Source organism: Otolemur garnettii, unplaced genomic scaffold (assembly GCF_000181295.1).
Source record: "Otolemur garnettii isolate 467f Iridium unplaced genomic scaffold, OtoGar3 scaffold00100, whole genome shotgun sequence".
NCBI lineage: Eukaryota > Metazoa > Chordata > Mammalia > Primates > Galagidae > Otolemur > Otolemur garnettii.
Genome location: NW_003852495.1, coordinates 6479643 through 6500177, shown reverse-complemented (window position 1 = coordinate 6500177; position 20535 = coordinate 6479643). Strand labels below are relative to the sequence as shown.

Below are 20535 nucleotides of genomic sequence, written 5' to 3'. Positions count from 1 at the left end.
CCGGGAATTCACCATTCCCCAAAGTATCCCTGAGGCTGACTCTGCAGGGTCATGGTTTGGGGAACCAAGATTAAATCAGCCTCTATGTCTGCCAAGTCTCTTGTGCCAGGTTACAAGGTCAGACATCAAAAGACAAGGTCTAGTATTGTTATTTCTATACATCCATAGTACTTTGAAAGCAGAGTTTAAGTACACTTGGAAGTAGTCTTTGTTCCCTAATTTTAGCCTACTTAAATGTATTCCCTCCATCAAGTTACCTGACCTTCCACTACTCACCATACCCACTTGAGAAGCCCTGAAAATGGGCCAGCAATTCTCCCTCAGCTGCACTGAAGACACTACAGTAACAGTCTCATGCACACTATCACACATGTATCTCCACTTTGCTGACAATGGCTGACTAAAAGCCACAGCCTTCTGTGTGTTCTCTTGTGTCTATTGAAGGGTGACTCTTGGCTAAAGGATTCACTACATTCCTTGTACACACAGTTTGTGTCCTGAGTGTGTCTGCTGATGTTTGATGAGGTTTGACTTCCGAGTAAAGCACCGCCTACACTTTCTGCAAATATAAGGCTTTTCTCCGGAGTGTGTCCTTTGGTGTCTAATAAGGTGTGACTGCCAGCTAAAGCTTTGCCCACACTCCTGGCACACATGAGGCTTCCCCCCTGAGTGTGCCCTCTGGTGTCTAATGAGAGTTAAATTATTACAAAAGCGTTGCCCACACTCCCTGCACACATAGGCACCTGAGTGTGCCCTCTTGTGCCTAAATAGGTTTGTCTTGTGCCTGAACCTTCTTCCACACTCCTTGCACATGAAAGGCTTTTCCCCTGAATGTGTCCTCTGGTGTGAGATGAGGATTGACTTATCATTAAAGCCTCGCCCACATTCCCTGCATACAAAGGGCTTCTCCCCTGAGTGTGTCCTCTGGTGTATGGTGAGGGTAGATTTCTGGGTAAACCCTCGCCCACACTCTGTGCATACAAATGGCTTCTCCTCTGAGTGTGTCCTCTGGTGTGTGATGAGGGTAGATTTCTGGGTAAACCCTCGCCCACACTGTGTGCATACAAATGGCTTCTCTCCTAAGTGTGATCTCTGGTGTTTGTTAAGGTTTGACTTCTGACTAAAGCATTGCCCACACTTCAGGCACACATAAGGTTTAACCCCTGAGTGTATTCTCTGGTGTGTCTTGAGGTTTGATTTCCAGCTAAAGTGACGCCCACATTCTGTGCATACATAAGGCTTCTCTCCTGTGTGTGTCCTTAAGTGTCTGATGAGGCGTGACTTCTGGCTAAAGGATTGCTCACACTCCCTGCAGACATAAGGCTTCTCTCCAGAATGTGTCCTCTTATGTCTAATGAGGTATGAATACTGGCGAAAGCCACGCCCACATTCCCTGCAAATATAAGGCTTCTCCCCAGTGTGTGCCCTCTCATGTGTGATGAGGTTTGACTTCAGGCTAAAGCTCTGCCCACATTCCTTGCACACATAAGGCTTGACCCCTGAGTGTGTCTGCTGATGTGTGAAGAGGTTTAACTTCCAAGTAAAGCCTCGTCCACAATCCTTGCACACATGTGGTTTCTCCCCTGAATGTGTCCTCTGGTGTGTGATGAGGTTTGACTTCCAGGTAAAGCCTCGCCCACATTCCTTGCACACATAAGGCTTTTCGCCAGAGTGTGTCCTTGGGTTTTTGATGAGGATTGACATACTGCTGAAGCTCTGTCCCCACTCAGTGGACATGTAAGTTGTCTCCCATGTGTATGTCTTCTGGAGGCCAAGAAGTTTTGAGTTTTTGATAAAGCCTTGCCCAAACTCTTCATATTTGATTGCTCCAAATCCTGAGACTTCCAAACCATGCAATCCTTTGTCTGTTTCCTCAAGGTCTGCCTTCCGTTCTGGACTGGGCGCTATATCCACCACTGTGTTGTCTTCCTTGAGCCCTAGTAGCTGTTCTTCAGGTGGGCTGGAGAATGCCTTTGAAGGGTCACCTTTGCTCACGCTCCCAAACAGGGATTTAGAGTTCTCTCTCTTTTGAATTTCTGCTTTCTCATTCAAGCACAAATGATCAAGAAATTGATCCTGCAGTTGTTTCTGATCTTCTAGATAATGTCTTCCTGGACACACAGGACTTCCTGCACATAAACTTGAGAACAGCTGAGGGAGATGACTCAGCCACACATGCTGGCTGAGGGCTTGCTGAGTGGAGAATATCAGAGGGCAGGAGGGACAAGGTTGCGTTTCTAGCGTTGATCCTACTGAAGAAAGAACATTTTTAGAGGGGTTATAAGTAGAGCTGCCTAGGCCATTCTGCTTTGCCCATTGGTCATTTATGATATATTTACATCACAAGCTATCTCCCACCCAGACATCCTTTCTGATGCCTTTTATTAGTTTCAGTTCATGCATTACATTTTCTATTACAGGAGCTGGCAAATGCACCTGACAGACCAAATTCAGCCTGCAGTCTGTTTTTGTATGGCCTGCCAGCTAAATTGTTTTGTTTACCTTTTTAAAAAGAAGAAGGAAAGGAGGCAAGAGGAGAGAGGGGGGTAGGTAAGGGAAAAAGGAAGGGGATTACTATATATGTCATAACATTTATCCATGGATAAACCTCAAAAACATTATGCTAAATAAAATAATCCAGATATAAAAGACTTTATATTTTAGAGCCAGGCACGATGGCACATGCCTGTAATCCTAGCACTGTGTGAGGCCCGGGCGGGCAGACTGCCTGAGCTCAGGAGTTCAAGACCAGCCTGAGCAAGAGTGAGACTCCATCTCTAAAAAACAGCGGGGCATTGTGGCAGATGCCTGTAGTCCCAGCTACTCAGGAGGCAAAAGACTTTATATTTTGTAATGTCATTTATAGAAAATGTCCAGAAACAGCTAATCTATATAGAATAAGCAAATTGATGGTTTCCTGCGCTCTAATGGGAGGAAGGATGAATGCATACAGATGGACATAAGAGAACTATCTGGATAGAAATGTTCTAAAGTTATAGGGAGTTAATATAAGTTTATTAACAATAATTGAACTTGGGCGGTGCCTATAGCTCACTTACACCAAGGCTGGCGGGTTCAAACCCAGCCTGAGCCAACTAAAACAACAATGACAACTGCAACAAACAAATAGCCAGGTGTTGTGGTGGGCGCCTATATTCCCAACTACTTGGGAAGCTGAGGCAAGAGAACTGCTTGAACCTAAGAGTTTGAGGTTGCTGTGAGCTGTGACACCATGGCACTCTACCCAGGGCAACAGCTTGAGACTCTGTCTCAAAAAAAAATAATAATAATAATAATTGAACTACACACTTAAGTAAATCTTATAGCATGTAAATTATGCCTCAATAAAGCTCTTTAGGCTAGGTGAGGTGGTAGAGGTCAAGGCAGGTGGATCGCTTGAGCTCAGGAGTTTGAGCCCAGCCTAAGCAAAAGCAAGACCCTATCTCTACTACAAATAGAAAAACTACCCAGGTGTTTTGTTAGGTACCTGTACTCTCAGCTACTTGGGAGGCTGAGGCAGGAGGATCTCTTGAGCCCAAGAGTTTGAAGTTGCTATGAGCTATGATACCATGGCATTGTAGCATGGAGTAAAAGAGTGAGATTCTGTTACCAAAAAAAAAGAAGATAGAACTCTATCAACAATTACATTGAGTGTTAATACACTAACACTCCAATCAAAATATATAGATTAGAGAGCGCCTGTGGCTCAGTGAGTAGGGCACCGGCCCCATATACCAAGGGTGATGAGTTCCAACCCAGCCCTGGCCAAACTGCAACAAAAAATAGCCAGGCATTGTGGCGGGCGCCTGTAGTCCCAGCTACTTGGGAGGCTGAAGCAAGAGAATTGCCTAAGCCGAAGAGCTGGAGGTTGCTGTGAGCTGTGACGCCACAGCACTCTACCAAGGGTGACAGAGTGGAACTCTGTCTCTAAAAAAATATAGAGATAGATAGTTAGATAGATAGAACCAACTATATACTGTCTGTAAGAGACTCATTTTAAATACAAAGACAAATAAAAAGCTTGAAATGAAAAGAATGGACAAATGTATGCCATGCAAAGAGTAAACATAAATAAGCTAGAATGGGGCTTGGCATCTGTAGCTCAATGGCTAAGGCACCAGCCACATACACCAGAGCTGGCAGGTTTGAACCCAGCCCAGGCCTGCCAAACAACAATGACAACTACAACCAAAGAATAGCCAGGCATTGTGGTGGGTGCCTGAAGTCCCAGTACTTGGGAAGCTGAAGCAAGAGGATCACTTGAGCCCGAGAGTTTGAGGTTGCTGTGAGCTATGATGCCACAGCACTCTACCCAGATCAACAGAATGAGACTCTGTCTCAAATAGGGAAAAAAAAAAAAAAAAAAAAAAGAAGTTAGATTAAAAGAGAAAATTAAGCCTAAAGACAATTGAAGGGGGAAAACAAGATAAAACTGAAAATCACTTAAATAGGAAATAGATGAATAATACAGAAAATCAATGAAACCAAAACAGCAATCTAGATGATTGAAGGATCCATATATATGAAGTAAAGAGTAAAACTATGCATGGGAATTATAAATCCCCAATATTGAAAAACAGTTCAATATTGTGCAGGGGCCTGGGGAGGGCTCTGGGGAGGTATAAAATACAATCTGGGAAGGGGAAATGAAGGCTTCAACTGTTTAGGTAATGTTTTACTTCTTAACTTGGGGTGTGGACATATGAGTATTCATTTTATTATTATCTTAGCTTGCTATTAATCTTAAGTATGTAATAATTTTTTTAATTATGGAAATTGGAGAGGTAGAGATAATCAGTTAATCTTAGCATAAGAGAAATTGGAAAGTATCCAGAGGATGGCAGATGTAATGCTCATGAAGTACGTATAGTTTTTAAGATCAGGAGGAGAGAAAGAAAGCCATGAATGGGGAAAGGCTAAGCATGATGGAGAAGGCAAGACAAAGGAGGAAGGAAACCTTCTTGGTAGACGGAAGAGACAACGAAACCAGGGAAGTCCCTGCCTCAACTGAAAATAATATTCCGTCCCTGCCAGGCAGTCTTACCAGTGACCCAGGAAGCCTGGAGAAGAGCTTCTTTCCAGGACCAGAGAGATGCCTCCTCCTTCCCTATCTGCCAAGCTGGACACTATCCAGTCTACCCTGTGCTCATGCTCACCTGGATGGATGTCCAGTAGACACTTTCTCTCCTCTCTGCAGGGCTCCTCTCCTTGCTCTAGCTGAGTAATGAGTTTTGGTTTAGAAAATGGAATTCCTGTTCATAGGGAAGAAAACAAGGAGATTTTTGGTTATGGGCTCAAGAGGCAATTCTAGAACTCAGAGCACTAATGGATAGGGAAAGAGAGGAAGGGTAAAAACATATTAATGGGTACTATGAATACCATTTTTGGGCTACAGGCATACCTTTAGCTGAGTCTCAAGCATTACAAAAGTGATCCAAGTAACCTAAAACATTTATAACCCCTTAGTATTTTGAAATTTAAAAAATTAGCAGCTTCTTATAAACATATATAATATGTATACAGGGTCTCTATAAAGTTCATATGCAATTGCACATGAATTTTATGAATACCCTATATAATAGGGGTGCATGTGTGTGTGTCTGTGTATTAAAAATGGGTGAGGAAATCCAGAGGGTACAAAAGACCTATGAATAGTTATCTTTCTGAAGTAGAAGAGCTGGATAAGGAAAGGTGATTCCAATCAGAAAGACAGCATATTAACACTTGGTAGATGAAGTCTTCTGGGTTTTGAGCAAGAAAAAGTAAAAAGAAAGCCGCAGCCTTGGGAAAGAGGCCTGGAAACAATATTATACATAATATCAATAAACCAATCTACCTGGTTTGAAATCTAATAAATCCATATTTCCCAGAAGACAAAGTAACTTATTGTTTTTAAGCCCAACTCTAAGGCAGAGGTGCTCCATCAGTAGGATGAGTGGCAAATACCTTGTGGGGAAAACTAAGTGCTAAGGGAAGCTGTTCTTACCCAGTGAGACCAGGTGGTTATAGGTCTCCAGCATCACTTCCCTGTGCAGGGTCCTCTGAGCAGGGCTCAACAATTTCCACTCCTGCTGGGTGAAGTCCACAGCCACATCCCTGAATGCCACGAACACCTTTAACACAAAACACACCCCTGCTCATCCAGGAGTCTGCCTTTCCTACAGCTTAGAATGAGAATCAAAGGCTTCCCTGAGCAAGGTAGGGAAGATTTCTAGACCCTACTTTGGATTGTGACCTTGTTGCCCAGGTGTCAAATGCCATTATTCCCTTATCTCTCTGTCCAGCCAGTGTCATCTATGCACCTATGCCTATCAAAATCCCAGCTAGCTGCTATGAAGCATAACAGCAAAACAAAATAAAAGCTCCTACACATAGGGAGCCTTAAAACTAGGCAGGGAGGCTAGGCGCCTGTGGCTCAAGCGGCTAAGGCGCCAGCCACATACACCTAAGGTGGCGGGTTCGAATCCCCAGCCTGGGCCTGCCAAACAACAATGATGGCTGCAACCAAAAAATGGCCGGTCGTTGTGGCGGGTGCCTGTAGTCCCAGCTACTTGGGAGGCTGAGGCAGGAGACTCGCTTGAGCCCAGGAGTTGGAGGTTGCTGTGAGCGTGATGCCATGGCACTCTACCCAGGGGGATGGCTTGAGGCTCCGTCTCAAAAAAAAAAAAAAAAAAAAAAACTAGGCAGGGAGAACTGAGTGTGGTGGCTCATGCCTATAATCCTAGAACTCTGGGAGGCCAAGCTCATTGCTTGAGCTCAGGAGTTTGAGACCAGCCTGAGGAAAAAACGAGACCCGTCTCTACTAAAACTAGAAAAAGTAGCCAGGCACGGTGGCTGGCACCTGTAGTCCCAACTACTTTGGGAGGCTGAGGCAAGAGGATTGCTCAAGTCCAAGAGTTTGAGGCTGCTGTAAGCTATGATTCCACGGCACTCAACCCAGGGCGACAGAGTGACACTCTGTCTCAAAACAAACAGAACTAGGCAGGGAGAAGAGGACGACATCTCACACACACAATTGAACAGCAGCAAATAATCATCTTGCTGAGTTTGAAAAATGTCAGAAAACTCTTTGGTCTAAGTATTTATGTTCTAATTGAAGTAGCCAAGCCTGGGGGTGGGGGTGGCAAATAACCACCAATGAGTATACTTCATACAGCAAGATTCACCCCTTCCTCTACCTCACACTGCCACTTGCCTGCTCAGGCTTAAGAAGAGAAAGTAGATGGTGGTGAAAAGAGTGGGCTGAAATCACACTGTTGGGATTTGGAACCCATCTCTGTCTCCTGCTAGTGTAATCTCTGGCAAATTGGTTAGCTACCAGCACGTCAGTTTCTCCTTCTATGATAAGAGAATGACAGTGTTTATCTCATAGGGTGGTGAGGATGAGTTGATAATTATTAATATGTGTGTAAAGGTCTCAAACACCTGCCTGCTGCTACACACCACACATGCTCAGGGAGGACTTCCCTGGCCCTTCTGTGTAAAATACTTTCCCCTCACTCGGTGTGTCTTGTTCCCTTCCCTGTTTTACTGTATTACTTTAACTCTAACACCTGTTATTCGATTTCATTCTGACTCCCACTAGACTGTAAGTCATGTGCATGGTTCACTGCTATGGTTCTAGTGTATAGAATGGAATTTGCACTAACAGTCAAATATTTTTAAATGACTGAAAATGATGTATTACTACTCTATCGACAAAGTTTCAAATGAACCTCTGCTACCTAATAAGCTGTACTGCAGAAGGTGAGAATATATAACGATCCTTGGTGCGGAAGTTTGCTGAGGTTTCCAGGTCCACGTGAGACTCAAAATCTAATTCTTGGATTCTTCCCAGCCCAACATTTATTTTGTACTTTTTTTTTTTTTTTTAGACAGAGTCTAAAGCTGTCGCCCTGGGTAGAGTACCAGGGCATCCTAGCTCACAGCAACCTCCAACTCTTGGGTTCAAGCGATCCTCTTACCTCAGTTTTATTTGTCTTTAATAGAGACAGGGTCTCGCTTGCTCAGGCTAGTCTCAAACTTGTGAGCTCAAGCAATCCACCTGCCTTGGCCTCCTAGAGTGCTAGGATTACAGGCCTGAGCCACCTTGCCCGACTACTTATTCTATCTTTTAAAACAGGGTACAACCTGCAGTCCATAACTTAGATTAGTTTGACCCACAGACTACTTTAAAACTTTGGTTCATATGAAATTATCAATTTATGGGTCCTGGTCAAATATATATAAATCTAACCATTCTGGGCTGTGCACTGCCACAGGACTACATTTGGCTGAAGGTGACTCACACTGGGGGCCACTAGTCAACCATGCTACTGACGGATTACCTTATCAGCTTCATTCTTTTAGGTGCAAGCCTTGTATCTTTGGTGATTTGATTTTGCCTCCCCTTCTGAGAATGCCATTCATCACTTAAGTGTATAACACTATGTATCTCAAACTAATTCCATCCTGTACCCTCCCCAGGGTTCTTACCCTCTTAGGGACCCTCCTCTAAATTTCCTATCCTCTACTAGCTTGACTGGCTAAGCTGCGAAATGGCCTTACGACTGATTCTACCAATACCACCACCCCATTATTTTAATAATTGTCCCCAAATCCAACCAGTTCCTATGTACTTAGTCACAAATGAAGAGATATTTGAGTGAGGGCTGTTGTTCTCATCCCTCATCTCTGACTATACTATTTAGAGATACTTAGGTGGTGTTTTAAATTATAGATTCCTACCACAAATCAATAAGATCAGACTCTTTGGGGATGGAACTTTAGTACTTTTAAAAGCTCATAAAAAATCCTAGCACTAGGCAGCACTTGTGGCTCAAAGGAGTAGGGTGCCGACCTCATATGCCAGAGGTGGTGGGTTCAAACCCAGCCCCAGCCAAGACCTACGCCTGTAATCCTAGCACTTGGGAGGCCAAGGCGGGTGGACTACCTGAGCTCACAGGTTCGAGACCAGCCTGAGCAAGAGTGAGACCCTCATCTCAAAAAACAAAACAAGTTTATGACCAACCTGAACAAGGAAAAAACCTATCTCTAAAAATAGCCCAGCGTTGTGGTGGGCACTTGGAGTCCCAGATACTTGGGAGGTTGAGGCAAGAGATTTGCTTGAGCCCAAGAGTTTGAGGTTGCATGGCACTCAATCCCTGGGCAACTGAGAAAAAATTAAAAAAGAAACTCATGGCTCGGCACCTGTGGCTCAAGTGGCTAAGGTACTAGCCACATATACCTGAGCTGGCGGGTCTGAATCCAGCCTGGGCCCACCAAACAACGATAGCTGCAACCAAAAAATAGCTGGGCGTTGTGGCAGGCACCTGTGGTCCCAGCTACTTGGGAGGCAGAGGTAGGAGACTCGCTTGAGCCCAGAATTTGGAGGTTGCTGTGAGCTGTGATGCCACAGCACTCTACCTAGGGGGACAGCTTGAGGCTCTGTCTCAAAAAAAAGAAACTCATAAAAGTATAGTCATGATTGTGAATCACTGTGTCAGAGGAATTTTAAGAGGGAGAGGTCACTGTAGGATAGACAGTTGAATACAGATTCCATGAAAAGGAAGTATTCACTGTTGAATCTAGGTGGGTATATGAATATTCAATGTACAAGTCTATTTTTTTCTTTATGTTTAAAACTGTTCATAATTAAATGTTGGAGCGAAAAAAACTACTCTAGCACCTGCCTAGTCCTTGTGGTGATTTGACTTTATAATTACTTCTCAGAACATAAACACACACCCTCCTTGAAAATCCCCAGTGAAGGAGATACCTTAGAGAGCAACTTATGTTGTTTCAACAAATTTAACACAACTGATTATTCCTGCATCCCTGAAACAACTCATAGTTGTCTGAGAACCATGCATGTAGCAGGTTCTATAAACACTATGGATTTGGAGTGAAGCACCCTTTGGCAGTGTCACCAGCTACATATACCAAAGCTGGTGGGTTCGAACCCAGCCTGGGCCAGCTAAAACAACGACAATTATAATAAAAGAAATTAGCTGAGAGTTATGGCAGGTGCCTGTAGTCCCAGCTATTTGGGAGGCTGAGAGCTGTGATGCTAGGGCACTCTACCGAGGGTGACAGCTTGAGACTCTGTTTCAATTAAAAAAAAAAAAAATGGAGTTGAGCACTCCCATGATCCATTCCAAACCTTTCCCACTCAGTAGCAACACAGCTAGCAGCTTGGAGGACTAAAGCCAAGTCAGGGGGAGGCCCAACTGGTACTTATGTATAAAAGTAACCCATCCCTTGCCAGCTGAAAAAGATATATGACATATGCTACCAACAAGCCTGCTACAGGATTCTAGCAAAATTCTGCTTCATTTTTAAGATGGAGTAACAGGAAACCAGCATTTTCCTGTGCTCATAAACATGTGCACAGCTCTGAGGCAGCATAGCTTAGTGCCCTGGCTCTGTGTGCTCCCTGAACCTGCAGCACCAGCATCTCCTGGGAACTTGATAGACTCTCTGAATCAGAAATTCTGGGGGCACAGCCCAGAAATCTGTTGTTTTTTGGTTTTTGTTTTGTTTTATTTAAGACAGAGCTTCACTCTGTTGCCCCGGGTAGAGTAATGTGGCATCATTGCTCACAGCAACCTCAAACTCTTGGGCTTGAGCAATCCTCTTGCCTCAGCTTCCCCAGTAGCAGGGAATACAAGCACCCACCTCAACTCCCAGATACTTTTTCTATTTTTAGTAGAGATGGGTCCTGCTTTTGCTCAGGCTGGTCTCAAACTCCTGAGCTCAAGCAATCCACTTGCCTCGGCTTCTCAGAGTGCTAGGATTACAGGTGTGAGCCACCGCACCCAGCCTATAAATCTGCTTTAATAAGCCTTCCAAGTGATTGTAATACACACTATAGTCTAAGAACTACTCAGTGGCTAAAATGAAAACTCTGGAGACAAACTATGGTCAAATAACAGTTCTCTTCCCCCTACTTCGGGGTGGGGGGGGGAGGACTTTGCATCAGTAACTTAAAATCTCTTGTGTCTTAATTTCCCATAAAATTTCTTATGTCAAAGTGTCACCAGGTGAACTAAACAACCTCGCTACTGGCAAACATCCTCTGGCTCTAAAAGAAACCAGCCTAAATGAGGCTGATACTGTGGAGAACACAGTGAAGTGGAGAGATGACAGAACCCCAGTCCTTGGTAAGCTGTGGTGCTATAGCACTGACCCCAAAGTGTGACCTTTCTCTGATCTTCCTTTTATATGAGCTAAGTTACTTATTTATTAATGTTCATTGTTAATATATATATATATATTTTTTGAGACAGAGTCTCACTAGGTCACCTTTGGTAGAGTGCTATGGTGTCACAGCTCATAGCAACCTCAAACTCTTGGGCTTAAGCGATTCTCTTGCTTCAGCCTCCCAAATAGCTGGGACTACAGGTGCCCACCACAATGCCCAGCTATTTTTTGGTTGCAGTTGTCATTGTTGTTTAGCAGGCCCGGACCAGGCTCAAACCCACCAGCCTCGGTGTATGTGGCCAGTACCCTACTCACTGTGCTACTGGCGCCAAGCCTGATTGTTAATATTAATAACAACATTAAATATTATTAATATTTAAAACAGCCTAGTGTGGCTTCCTATTGCTTGCAGCCAAAAGCGTTGTATTGTCACAGTGACAGCTCCCAATGAATCATGCTTCCTTATTTCTACCCTTTATCCATGCCCCTCCTGAACTAACTCTGGGGTTGGCCACATGACATGCTTTATCCAATGGGACATTAGCAAACATGGTGCAAGCAGAAGTTTGAAAGGCATTTGGGGCTTGGCGCCTGTGGCTCAATCGGCTAAGGCGCCAGCCACATACACCTAAGGTGGCGGGTTCGAATCCCCAGCCCGGGCCCGCCAAACAATGATGGCTGCAACCAAAAAATGGCCGGTGCTGTGGCGGGCACCTGTGGTGGGCACCTGTGGTCCCAGCTACTTGGGAGGCTGAGGCAGGAGACTCGCTTGAGCCCAGGAGTTGGAGGTTGCTGTGAGCTGTGAGGCCATGGCACTCTACCCGGGGGAATAGCTTGAGGCTCCGTCTCAAAAAAAAAAGAAAGGCATTTGGGTTTGGGGCTTGTGTTCTCTTTTTCTGTGCAGGAAACCTTGAGACTATCATGTGAATAACCTGAGCTGGTCCACTAAACAGGCTACATGCAAAGTGTCCCAGGCAACCAGCCTGTCAACTACCAAACATGTGAGACCATCCAGCTCAGCCGAGCAGCCAGCTAACTACAGCTACATGAGTATGCCCAGGCAAATCAGCTTGGCTGTGCCAAGCCTAATTGCTGACCCACAGAATCATGAACAAAAAATGATTTGGGGCGGCACCTGTGGCTCAGTGAGTAGGGTACTGGCCCCATATACCAAGGGTGGTGGGTTCAAACCCAGCCCCGGCCAAACTGCAACAAAAAAATAGCTGGTCATTGTGGCAGGTGCCTGTAGTCCCAGCTAGTTGGAAGGCTGAGGCAAGAGAATCACCTAAGCCTGGGAGTTGGAGGTTGCTGTGAGATGTGACATCATGCACTCTACAGAGGGCTATAAGTGAAATTCTGTCTCTACAAAATAAATAAATAAATAAATGATTTTATTTTAAGCCACTAAGTTCTTTACAGCCACTAAATTTGGCTTACAGAAGTGAAGTGTTGCCATAACAAATACATAAAACATGTGGCAGTTTTGGGAGCAGGACATGGACAGGTGCTTGCAAAGCATCCAAAAAACTGTTAACAAAGGTTATAAAAGTAGTAAACAGGCTTGGCGCCTATAGTTCAGCAGCTAGGGTGCCAGCCACACCTAGCCACTGAGCTAGGAAATTAAGACACAAGAGATGTTAAGTTACTGATGCAAAGTCCTGGGGGAGGTAGCCACTGGCTGGCAGGTTCGAATCCAGCCCAGGCCTGCCAAACAACAATGACAACTACAACCAACAATAGCTGGGCTTTGTGGCAGGCGCCGTAGTTCCACTACTTGGAAGGCTGAGGCAAGAGATTTGCTTGAGCCCAAGAGTTAGAGGTTGCTGTGAGCTATGACACCACAGCACTCTACCAAGGGTGACAGTGAGACTCTGTCTCAAAAAATAAATAAATAAATAAAAATTGCATAGTATAAACCAAAGACATGGTGAAGGAAGAAGGGAGTCTCAATAAAGGAAGAAATGATTGATAGGATCCCACTCCTTATAATAGGCAGAGGTTCTAAGCTCCCATTGGTGTTAGTGCCCAATGCTTCAAAACTGTCACTTCTACATATCATACTGTTTTTTTGTTTCATTTTGTTTTGTTTTCTGAGACAGAGTCTTACTCTGTCATGTTGCTTACAGTTTGATAGCTTGATTATAGGGGGACTAAAAGTGGCCACTGTAACACCCAGCTAATTTTTCCAATTTTTAGTTGAGACAGGGTCTCACTCTTGCTTTCAGGCTGGTCTCAAACTCTTTTTTTTGTGGTTTTTGGCCGGGGCTGGGTTTGAACCCGCCACCTTCGGCATATGGGGCTGGCGCCCTCCCCTTTGAGCCACAGGTGCCGCCCCTGGTCTCAAACTCTTGAGCTCAAGCTATCTACCCACCTCAGCCTCCCAGAGTGCTAGTTACTCATTACAGGCATGAGCCACCATGCCTAGCCCATATTGTTTTTTGGGGGTTTTTTTTGAGACAGAGTCTCACTATGTTGCCCTGGGTAGAATGCTGTGGCCTCACAGCTCACAGCAACCTCAAAGTCTTCGGTTTAAGTGATTCTCTTGTCTCAACCTCCCAGTAGCTGGGACTACAGGCACCTGCCACAATGCCCAGCTATTTTTCTGTTGCAGTTGTCACTGTTGCTTAGCTGGCCTGGGTTCAAACCTGCCAGCCTCGGGGTATGTAACTGACACCGTAACCACTGTGCTATAGGCGCTGAGCCATGGCCCATTTTGTTTTATGAGAATATAAGTCTATAAAAGAGTTTCATGTACAAAGTTGACCAAATAAGCATTATTTATAGAAGGTAAATATTGAGAACAGCTTAAATGTCCAAAAGTTGGGAAATGGTAGATGAGTTCATCCACTCAATGGACTATTAAGTTACTTTTAGTGCGATAAATGCTGGCTGTTACTTCATTATTAAAAATCAGTCTAGGGGGGCGGTGCCTGTGGCTCAAAGGAGTAGGGCGGCGGCCCCATATGCCAGAAGTGGCCAAAAACTTAAAAAAAAAAAAATTCAATCTAGGTACGCTCGGCACCTGTAGCTCAGAGGCTAGGGCGCCAGCCACATATGCTGGGGCTGGCGGGTTCAAACCCAGCCCAGGCCTGCCAAACAACCATGGCAACTACAACAACAACAACAAAATAGCCAGTGGGCGGTGCCTGTTGCTCAGTGGGTAGGGCTATGGCCCGATATACCAAGGGTGGCGAGTTCAAACCTGGCCCCAGCCAAACTGCAACAAAAAAATAACCTGGCATTCTGGCAGGTGCCTGTAGTCCCAGCTACTTGGGAGACTGAGGCAAGAGAATCACCTAAGCCCTGGAGTTGGAGGTTGCTGTGAGCTGTGATACCACAGCACCCTACCGAGGGCAATAAAGTGAGACTCTGTATAGGTGAAACGCCTATATGCCTCTGGCCAAAAAAGCCATTTGAGAGAGAGCAGTGAAAAGACTTTGTGCAGGCATACTTGTGAGAAACTGAGGCAGAATCCCATATGACCAGGTTGGTTGCGGGCCTAACTTTACCAAGGCTCTGGCTGGAATAGCATATCCAGAGATGTACAGACTACATTAAAGAATTAAGGTTGACTTTATAAGGTCAATAAAAAAGCCCTTTGGAGGGTGGCTCCTGTGACTCAAAGGAGTAGGGCGCTAGCCCCATATGCCGGAGGTAGTGGGTTCAAACCCAGCCCTGGCCAAAAACTGCGAAAAAAAATAAAAAGAAAAAAAAACTTTGGAAAACTGGCCAGATACCCATCAGTAAGCTTTCCTCATCTGTGGTAAGTGACAAAGGTCTCTTGCTGACGAGTCCAGGAATGGAAATGTGCTCTGGGACCTTAAGAAAAGAGGAATTTCCCCAATGCATATAGGTATCTGATGGCACAAATGAAACCTGGGCTAGTGAAAGGCTTGTGAGAAATCCAGCCTGCAAATCCCTTATAAAAGGTTCTAGCAAACCCCCCCCCCGACTTAAGTCCTACATGGGAGCAGAGGTTTGCACACAAAATCCTGTATGCCCAAGAAGTTTCTCTGTGCCTTGCTTAAAGATTTGAAGTAACAGCCTCCAAATGGCAAGGTCAGCAAGAGCAGGTATTCAATCTACCTCATTTCTCCAAAGTCTCAGGCAGACTTCATCAGATAAGAACAAAGAAAGTACTGACTGACAACATGTTCTTCATTAAGTTATGTTAAACCAGGTTATGTTGAAAAGGTTATACTTAAAGGTGTATGTTGGGTGGATTATCAGATTATTAGAGAGGAGCTACTTAGAGGGCAGTGGTCACAAGATGTTCAAATGGATCAATGAAATCATTAATGTCCAATGCACATGTGCAGAGGGAAGTCATTGATGTCCAGTGTGCATGTGCAGCGGGACTATAATGAATGTTAATGAGGTCATTGCTGTATAGTGTGCATGCACAAAATTGCCTATATAAACCAATAGCAAATAAAGAAGGCTCGCCATTTTGCCTGAGTGAGCAGATGCTCACCTTTATTTAAAACACAATTTCAATAAGCATGCTTATTCTTTGTGACATCGCTTTTCTATGAGACCCTTACAGCAACACTTTGTCTCAAAAAAAAAAAAAAAAAGGGTAGTGCCTGTGGCTCAAGGAGTAGGGCGCCAGCCCCGTATGCCAGAGGTGGTGGATTCAAACCAAGCCCTGGCCAAATACAAAAAAAATAAAATAAAATAAAATAGCCAGGCATTGTGGCAGGCTCCTGTAGTCCCAGCTACTTGGGAGGCTGAGGCAAGAGAATCGCTTAAGCCCACGAGTTTGAGGTTACTGTGAGTTTGAGAAACTGTGATTCCATAGCACTCTACTGAGGGTGACATAGTGAAACTCTATCTCAAAAAAAAATCAGTCTAGGTAGATACACACACGGTCATTAACTTCAATACATTATGATTTAGCATTAAGCCCCTTCAAAATGTGTGTTTGGAGGGGGGTGTATATAAAATTAAATTAAATCCCAATGATAAAGGAATCTCAAAATAAAATAGAAGACTCCTACGTATGTAGGTTATGCTTTACTCATCACTAAATGTAGTTTATCAAATGTTCTGCACATAGCAGATATTCAGCAAGTTTGTTGAATGTAATCAATGAAAAAAATTCTAAAGGCTTGGTGCCTGTGGCTCAAGAGGCTAAGGCGCCAGCCACATACACCTGAGCTGGCAGGTTCAAATTCAGCCCAGGCCCGCCAAACAACGATGGCTGCAACCAAAAAACAGCTGGATATTGGCTCAGCACCTATAGCTCAACTGGCTAAGGCGCCAGCCACGTACACCTAAGGTGGCGGGTTCGAATCCCCAGCCCGGACCCGCCAAAACAACAATGACGGCTGCAACCAAAAAATAGCCGGGCGTTGTGGCGGGCGCCTGTGGTCCCAGCTACTTGGGAGGCTGAGGCAGGAGACTCGCTTGAGCCCGGGAGTTGGAGGTTGCTGTGAGCTGTGATGCCACGGCACTCTACCCAGGGGGACAGCTTGAGGCTCTGTCTCAAAAAAAAAAAAAAAAAAAAAATAGCCGGGTATTGTGGCAGATGCCTATAGTCCCAGCTACTTGGGAGGCAGAGGCAGAAGAATCACTTGAGCCCAGGAGTTGGAGGTTGCTGTAAGCTATGATGCCACAGCACTCTACTCGGGGTGACAGCTTGAGGCTCTGTCTCAAAAAATAAATGTTAACAAATTCTAAGACAAAAATAACATAATTGGCCTGCCAGCTTATCTGATTTGTTACAAATTTAATACAAATTTTAATTTATCCTCTGAGGCAAGGTCCTTGGCAATGATACCTAATGCACTACCATATACTTAACTTTGATTATTTTGTGTAATTTAGCTGCCTTGTAAATCAGAAGACCTCGAAATTCTACCCAAATCCCCTGAAATATGTGATTAATTGTATGCCCCTAATATTATACCATAACAAACAACAAAAACTTCTTTGTTACTTAATTTCTTCACATTAATTTATTTAAAGTTGTGTTTTTATGCAGCAAACATTTTATGTGTGCTAGGTGCTCTTCTAGGCACAGTGATTTCATCTTAAACAATTTGGCCATTCAAATGCTCAGGCCCTTTAAGTTTTTCTAAGTAAATACTTTTTTACAAAAAACTTACATTGAGGAACATATTGGTTATGTACACGACACAGTTCATTTGTGGACCTAAGTGTCCTACTGAGGGTGAAGGAAGCAGGAAAGTAAAAGTCAGTTGATACAAACTTCTGGCTTTTCCCAGCAAACCAAAATGTTTTCCTAGCAACATTATGAATTATAAAGAAAGCACATAAACAAAAGACTCAATGGTACTTTAGGAAATGTCCTGAATTGAACTTTTTATGTATTTCTGGTATTCACAGTTTCAAGTGAACATAATATTTTACAAATGAGAAACACTAAATCATCAGTGTTACTCTGGTAACATCTAGGAACACATATATCCCCACCACAGGAGTCCAGAATAAATTAATCTCTTTTTCTGTCTAAATTCTAGTCTGATTTATTCGTAAGTATAGTCAAGAAAAATCTGAAATAACCAAATTAACGCATAACAAAAGTGGCAGTGAACAAGTCTAGCAACTGTGTCAGTGCTCAATAAATGTTAATTGCATTCAGTTAAGTCAAGGTCATCACAGTAACCACTCGCAAGGGTTGGAAAGTCCTCTCAAGTTTCTCCTATACACTGTCAATCACTATATCTCACATAATATTGATTTCCTTTATGTGAAACCCCTTCTCAACATCATTCAAAACCCAGCTTACTCAAAAACAAAGTCTACACACAATTCAGCCTAACACTCAGTATTCTATCTGCCCCCACCAAGACTCAGAGGTGGAAAACATATATCCTTCAAGAGCCAGGTAGGTAATAAAAATGAGAATGGCAGGCAAAATGTCAGCTTGTCAATCAGTTTCACCCTCAGTACAAACGAGACTACAGGAAGTGCAGCATATAGACCTTGCAGGTACCGCCCAAATGATTAAGACATCGTTCATCTGAAATTATCTCACACCAAAGAACAGTGCAGACTTAGATTTCTTTTCAAAGAAGCAGACAATTTGGAGTTTTGGGTGAAAACTTCCAATTGCTAAATGCTGAAGATGCTTGCAAATATAAAAGTGAGGTCAGATCATACCAAACTCCTCCCTGTTCTTTGTGTGGATAGTCTGTATCTTCACTTGCACATGTATTTAAAAATCAATCTGAAGGAAGTCGCCACAATCCTCCCACGCTGTGGCGAGGGCAGTGTGCCCAGTGGCTCCATGCTTCCTGCCCTTTTCCCACTGGTATATCTTCCCCCCAACTCTCCATTATCTTTAGGGGCAGCCAAGACAGCCTTACGCCTGAGAGTCCCGCTTAATTACTTCAATTCAAATCTCTACTGTTCCTACCCTTCATCGAAATCACTACAGAATTAAGCAGAGACGTCCCTGGGCTTTTATTTAAACTGCCCCAAGTGTGTTGTTCACTAACTACTTTGTGAGTAACTGAGGTGTGGATGCAGCAGAACGGCAGGCTGAGGGAAGGCTCCATCTTACATGGAGTCACTTCTCCAAGACCAGGAATGAACTTTGCCCAATACCAACAAGGCAGCCTACAGAGCAAGGAAAGGTAACCGGACCCATCCAGTTCACAGCCAAAATGGAATTACAAGTAATTCTCACCTCTTTTTTGTCTCTCAGGAGCCCCGTGGCCATTTTCCTGGTCTTCTGAGTGCTCTCTTTGGAGAAGGGCAAAGCCTCAGTAGATATATCTGGAGATGTCCTAGGTGGAAACTCCTCCCCACAAGGTGAAGCGAAGTCTGCTCCAGAGCCCCACGCTGGGAGTCGAGGATGTTACAGAAATCACCCAGGAGGCCCAATTCCGGTCCAGAGCCCTGGAAAGAAACCCAGGATGACCCAGGACCCTCAAGCTCAGCCCCAAGTTCTGGCCAGAGAGTGAAGCCTTTATCACTCAGCAATGGAGTGAAGGTTTGTTTCCAACCCTGAGGGCTCAAATGAAAGGGAAATGGCCTGGAGATGCCACAGGAGAGCGCCCGAGTTCAGAGACTACTCTACCTCTCCCAGCCTGTGTCTCCGTGGCTGAAACGGGGACAAGCAGAGGGACATGCTGACTGCCTACAGGGCACTCCCGGAACAAGGGTGCACGGGGCGGATCCTGAGGCCGAAGGTCGGCAACGAAGCCCAGAATCACAGAAAATACACAAACAGGACGGACTTCACCGCCGTCCGCCGGCGTAAGGGGCCGGGCCCACAGAGCGGAAGTCTCGCTCGACGCTGCGGGGCGGGAGTAGGGGAGGGCGGAAGTGACCGCAGAGGCCTCTGGGGAGTGTAGTTTTGGAGAGGGACGAGGAGGGGTTGGCTTCGTCCTGGAGAGGTGACCCCGACACCTGCGCCACTCATACAACCAAGTTTTGGATCCCATTATTGAGATGCCTAGACAGCAAGTTTCTACACCGAGGACCAATGAGATCTGCTGACCGCGAAAGCGTAGCGAGAATGCTCAACGACTCCAGAAAATGTAGTCCTGGCTGTCCGTGTGTTTCAATGGCTGGTGGCCAGACCGTGTGCGTTGATTTTCAGCTAGCTCGGTCCTGGTGTGCCCTTCCAGGAGCTGATCGGGACGGGCGTGGCTCAGGCAAGGCTCTTGAGGGGGTGGGGGGGTGAGGCAGCGGGGTGAAGCTCTGCTGGGAATCCTGGTTTCTAGGTCACTGGCCCTATGTCCCCAAGAGTAGGTGGGTGTGCCAGAATTAACAGGGAATTAATTCCAAGGCCATTTTGGGAGAACTTGGGATTGGCTTGGGCCAAACTCCGAGAATGTAGGGGGCAAGGAAGACTGGTTGTATGTCCCCACGATTTTAGGGTATGGAGGAGGCTGAACGTGGGGCAAGCAGCAAAGATCCCCTGGTTATAGTGGCACTGAGGACCCAAGACTTCATCCTGAAATCTCCAAGGAGGGAGGATAAAAGCAGCTTGGAGGAACTATAAGTCGTTGGTAGATGGGGAAGGGGTTGAAGAGGAGGCATAACTGTGATTTGGTTCAACATGGATTTTTTTGCATTAATATTTAAATATACTACATTAAAATATTCTTTATCCTGATCACTGAGGTGTGGTTTGGTTAGGTTTGGTTGATGCCCCTTTAGATTTTGTATCCATAGTCCCCACCCTGATGAAAGGCATAGATTTGACCTTTTATATAAACCTCATTGGCTGGCCTATAGCTTGGCTTCGGGCATTAAGCAGCTAGATAATGGTAGTACAACATTGTGAGTGTACTAAAAACTATTGAATTGTACACTTTGAGGCTCGGCGCCTGTGGCTCAAGTGGCTAAGGCGCCAGCCACATACACCTGAGCTGG

General features: G+C 44.8%; 1 protein-coding gene across 1 annotated transcript; it reads right to left on the bottom strand.

The window, feature by feature from the left end:
- Positions 1-397: 397 nt before the first annotated feature.
- HKR1 (HKR1, GLI-Kruppel zinc finger family member) lies at positions 398-18931 on the bottom strand. The gene is made up of 4 exons (XM_012809070.2): positions 18839-18931; positions 5987-6113; positions 5157-5252; positions 398-2252 (listed from the first exon to the last, which is right to left on the bottom strand). Exons 1-4 carry the CDS (start codon positions 18869-18871, stop codon positions 469-471), a joined length of 2040 nt encoding a protein of 679 aa, XP_012664524.1. The 5' UTR covers positions 18872-18931; the 3' UTR covers positions 398-468.
- Positions 18932-20535: the final 1604 nt, after the last annotated feature.

Bases quoted from the DNA above. Each gene is read 5' to 3' on its own strand.
- HKR1 (XM_012809070.2), bottom strand. From the start codon at position 18,871: ATGGCCACGGGGCTCCTGAGAGACAAAAAAGAG. The intron at 5,253-5,986 runs GTAAGAACAGCT...CCCTATGAACAG, and splicing joins TAACCACCTGGTCTCACTGG to GAATTCCATTTTCTAAACCA. The intron at 2,253-5,156 runs GTGAGCATGAGC...TTCTTTCTTCAG, and splicing joins TCTACTGGACATCCATCCAG to TAGGATCAACGCTAGAAACG.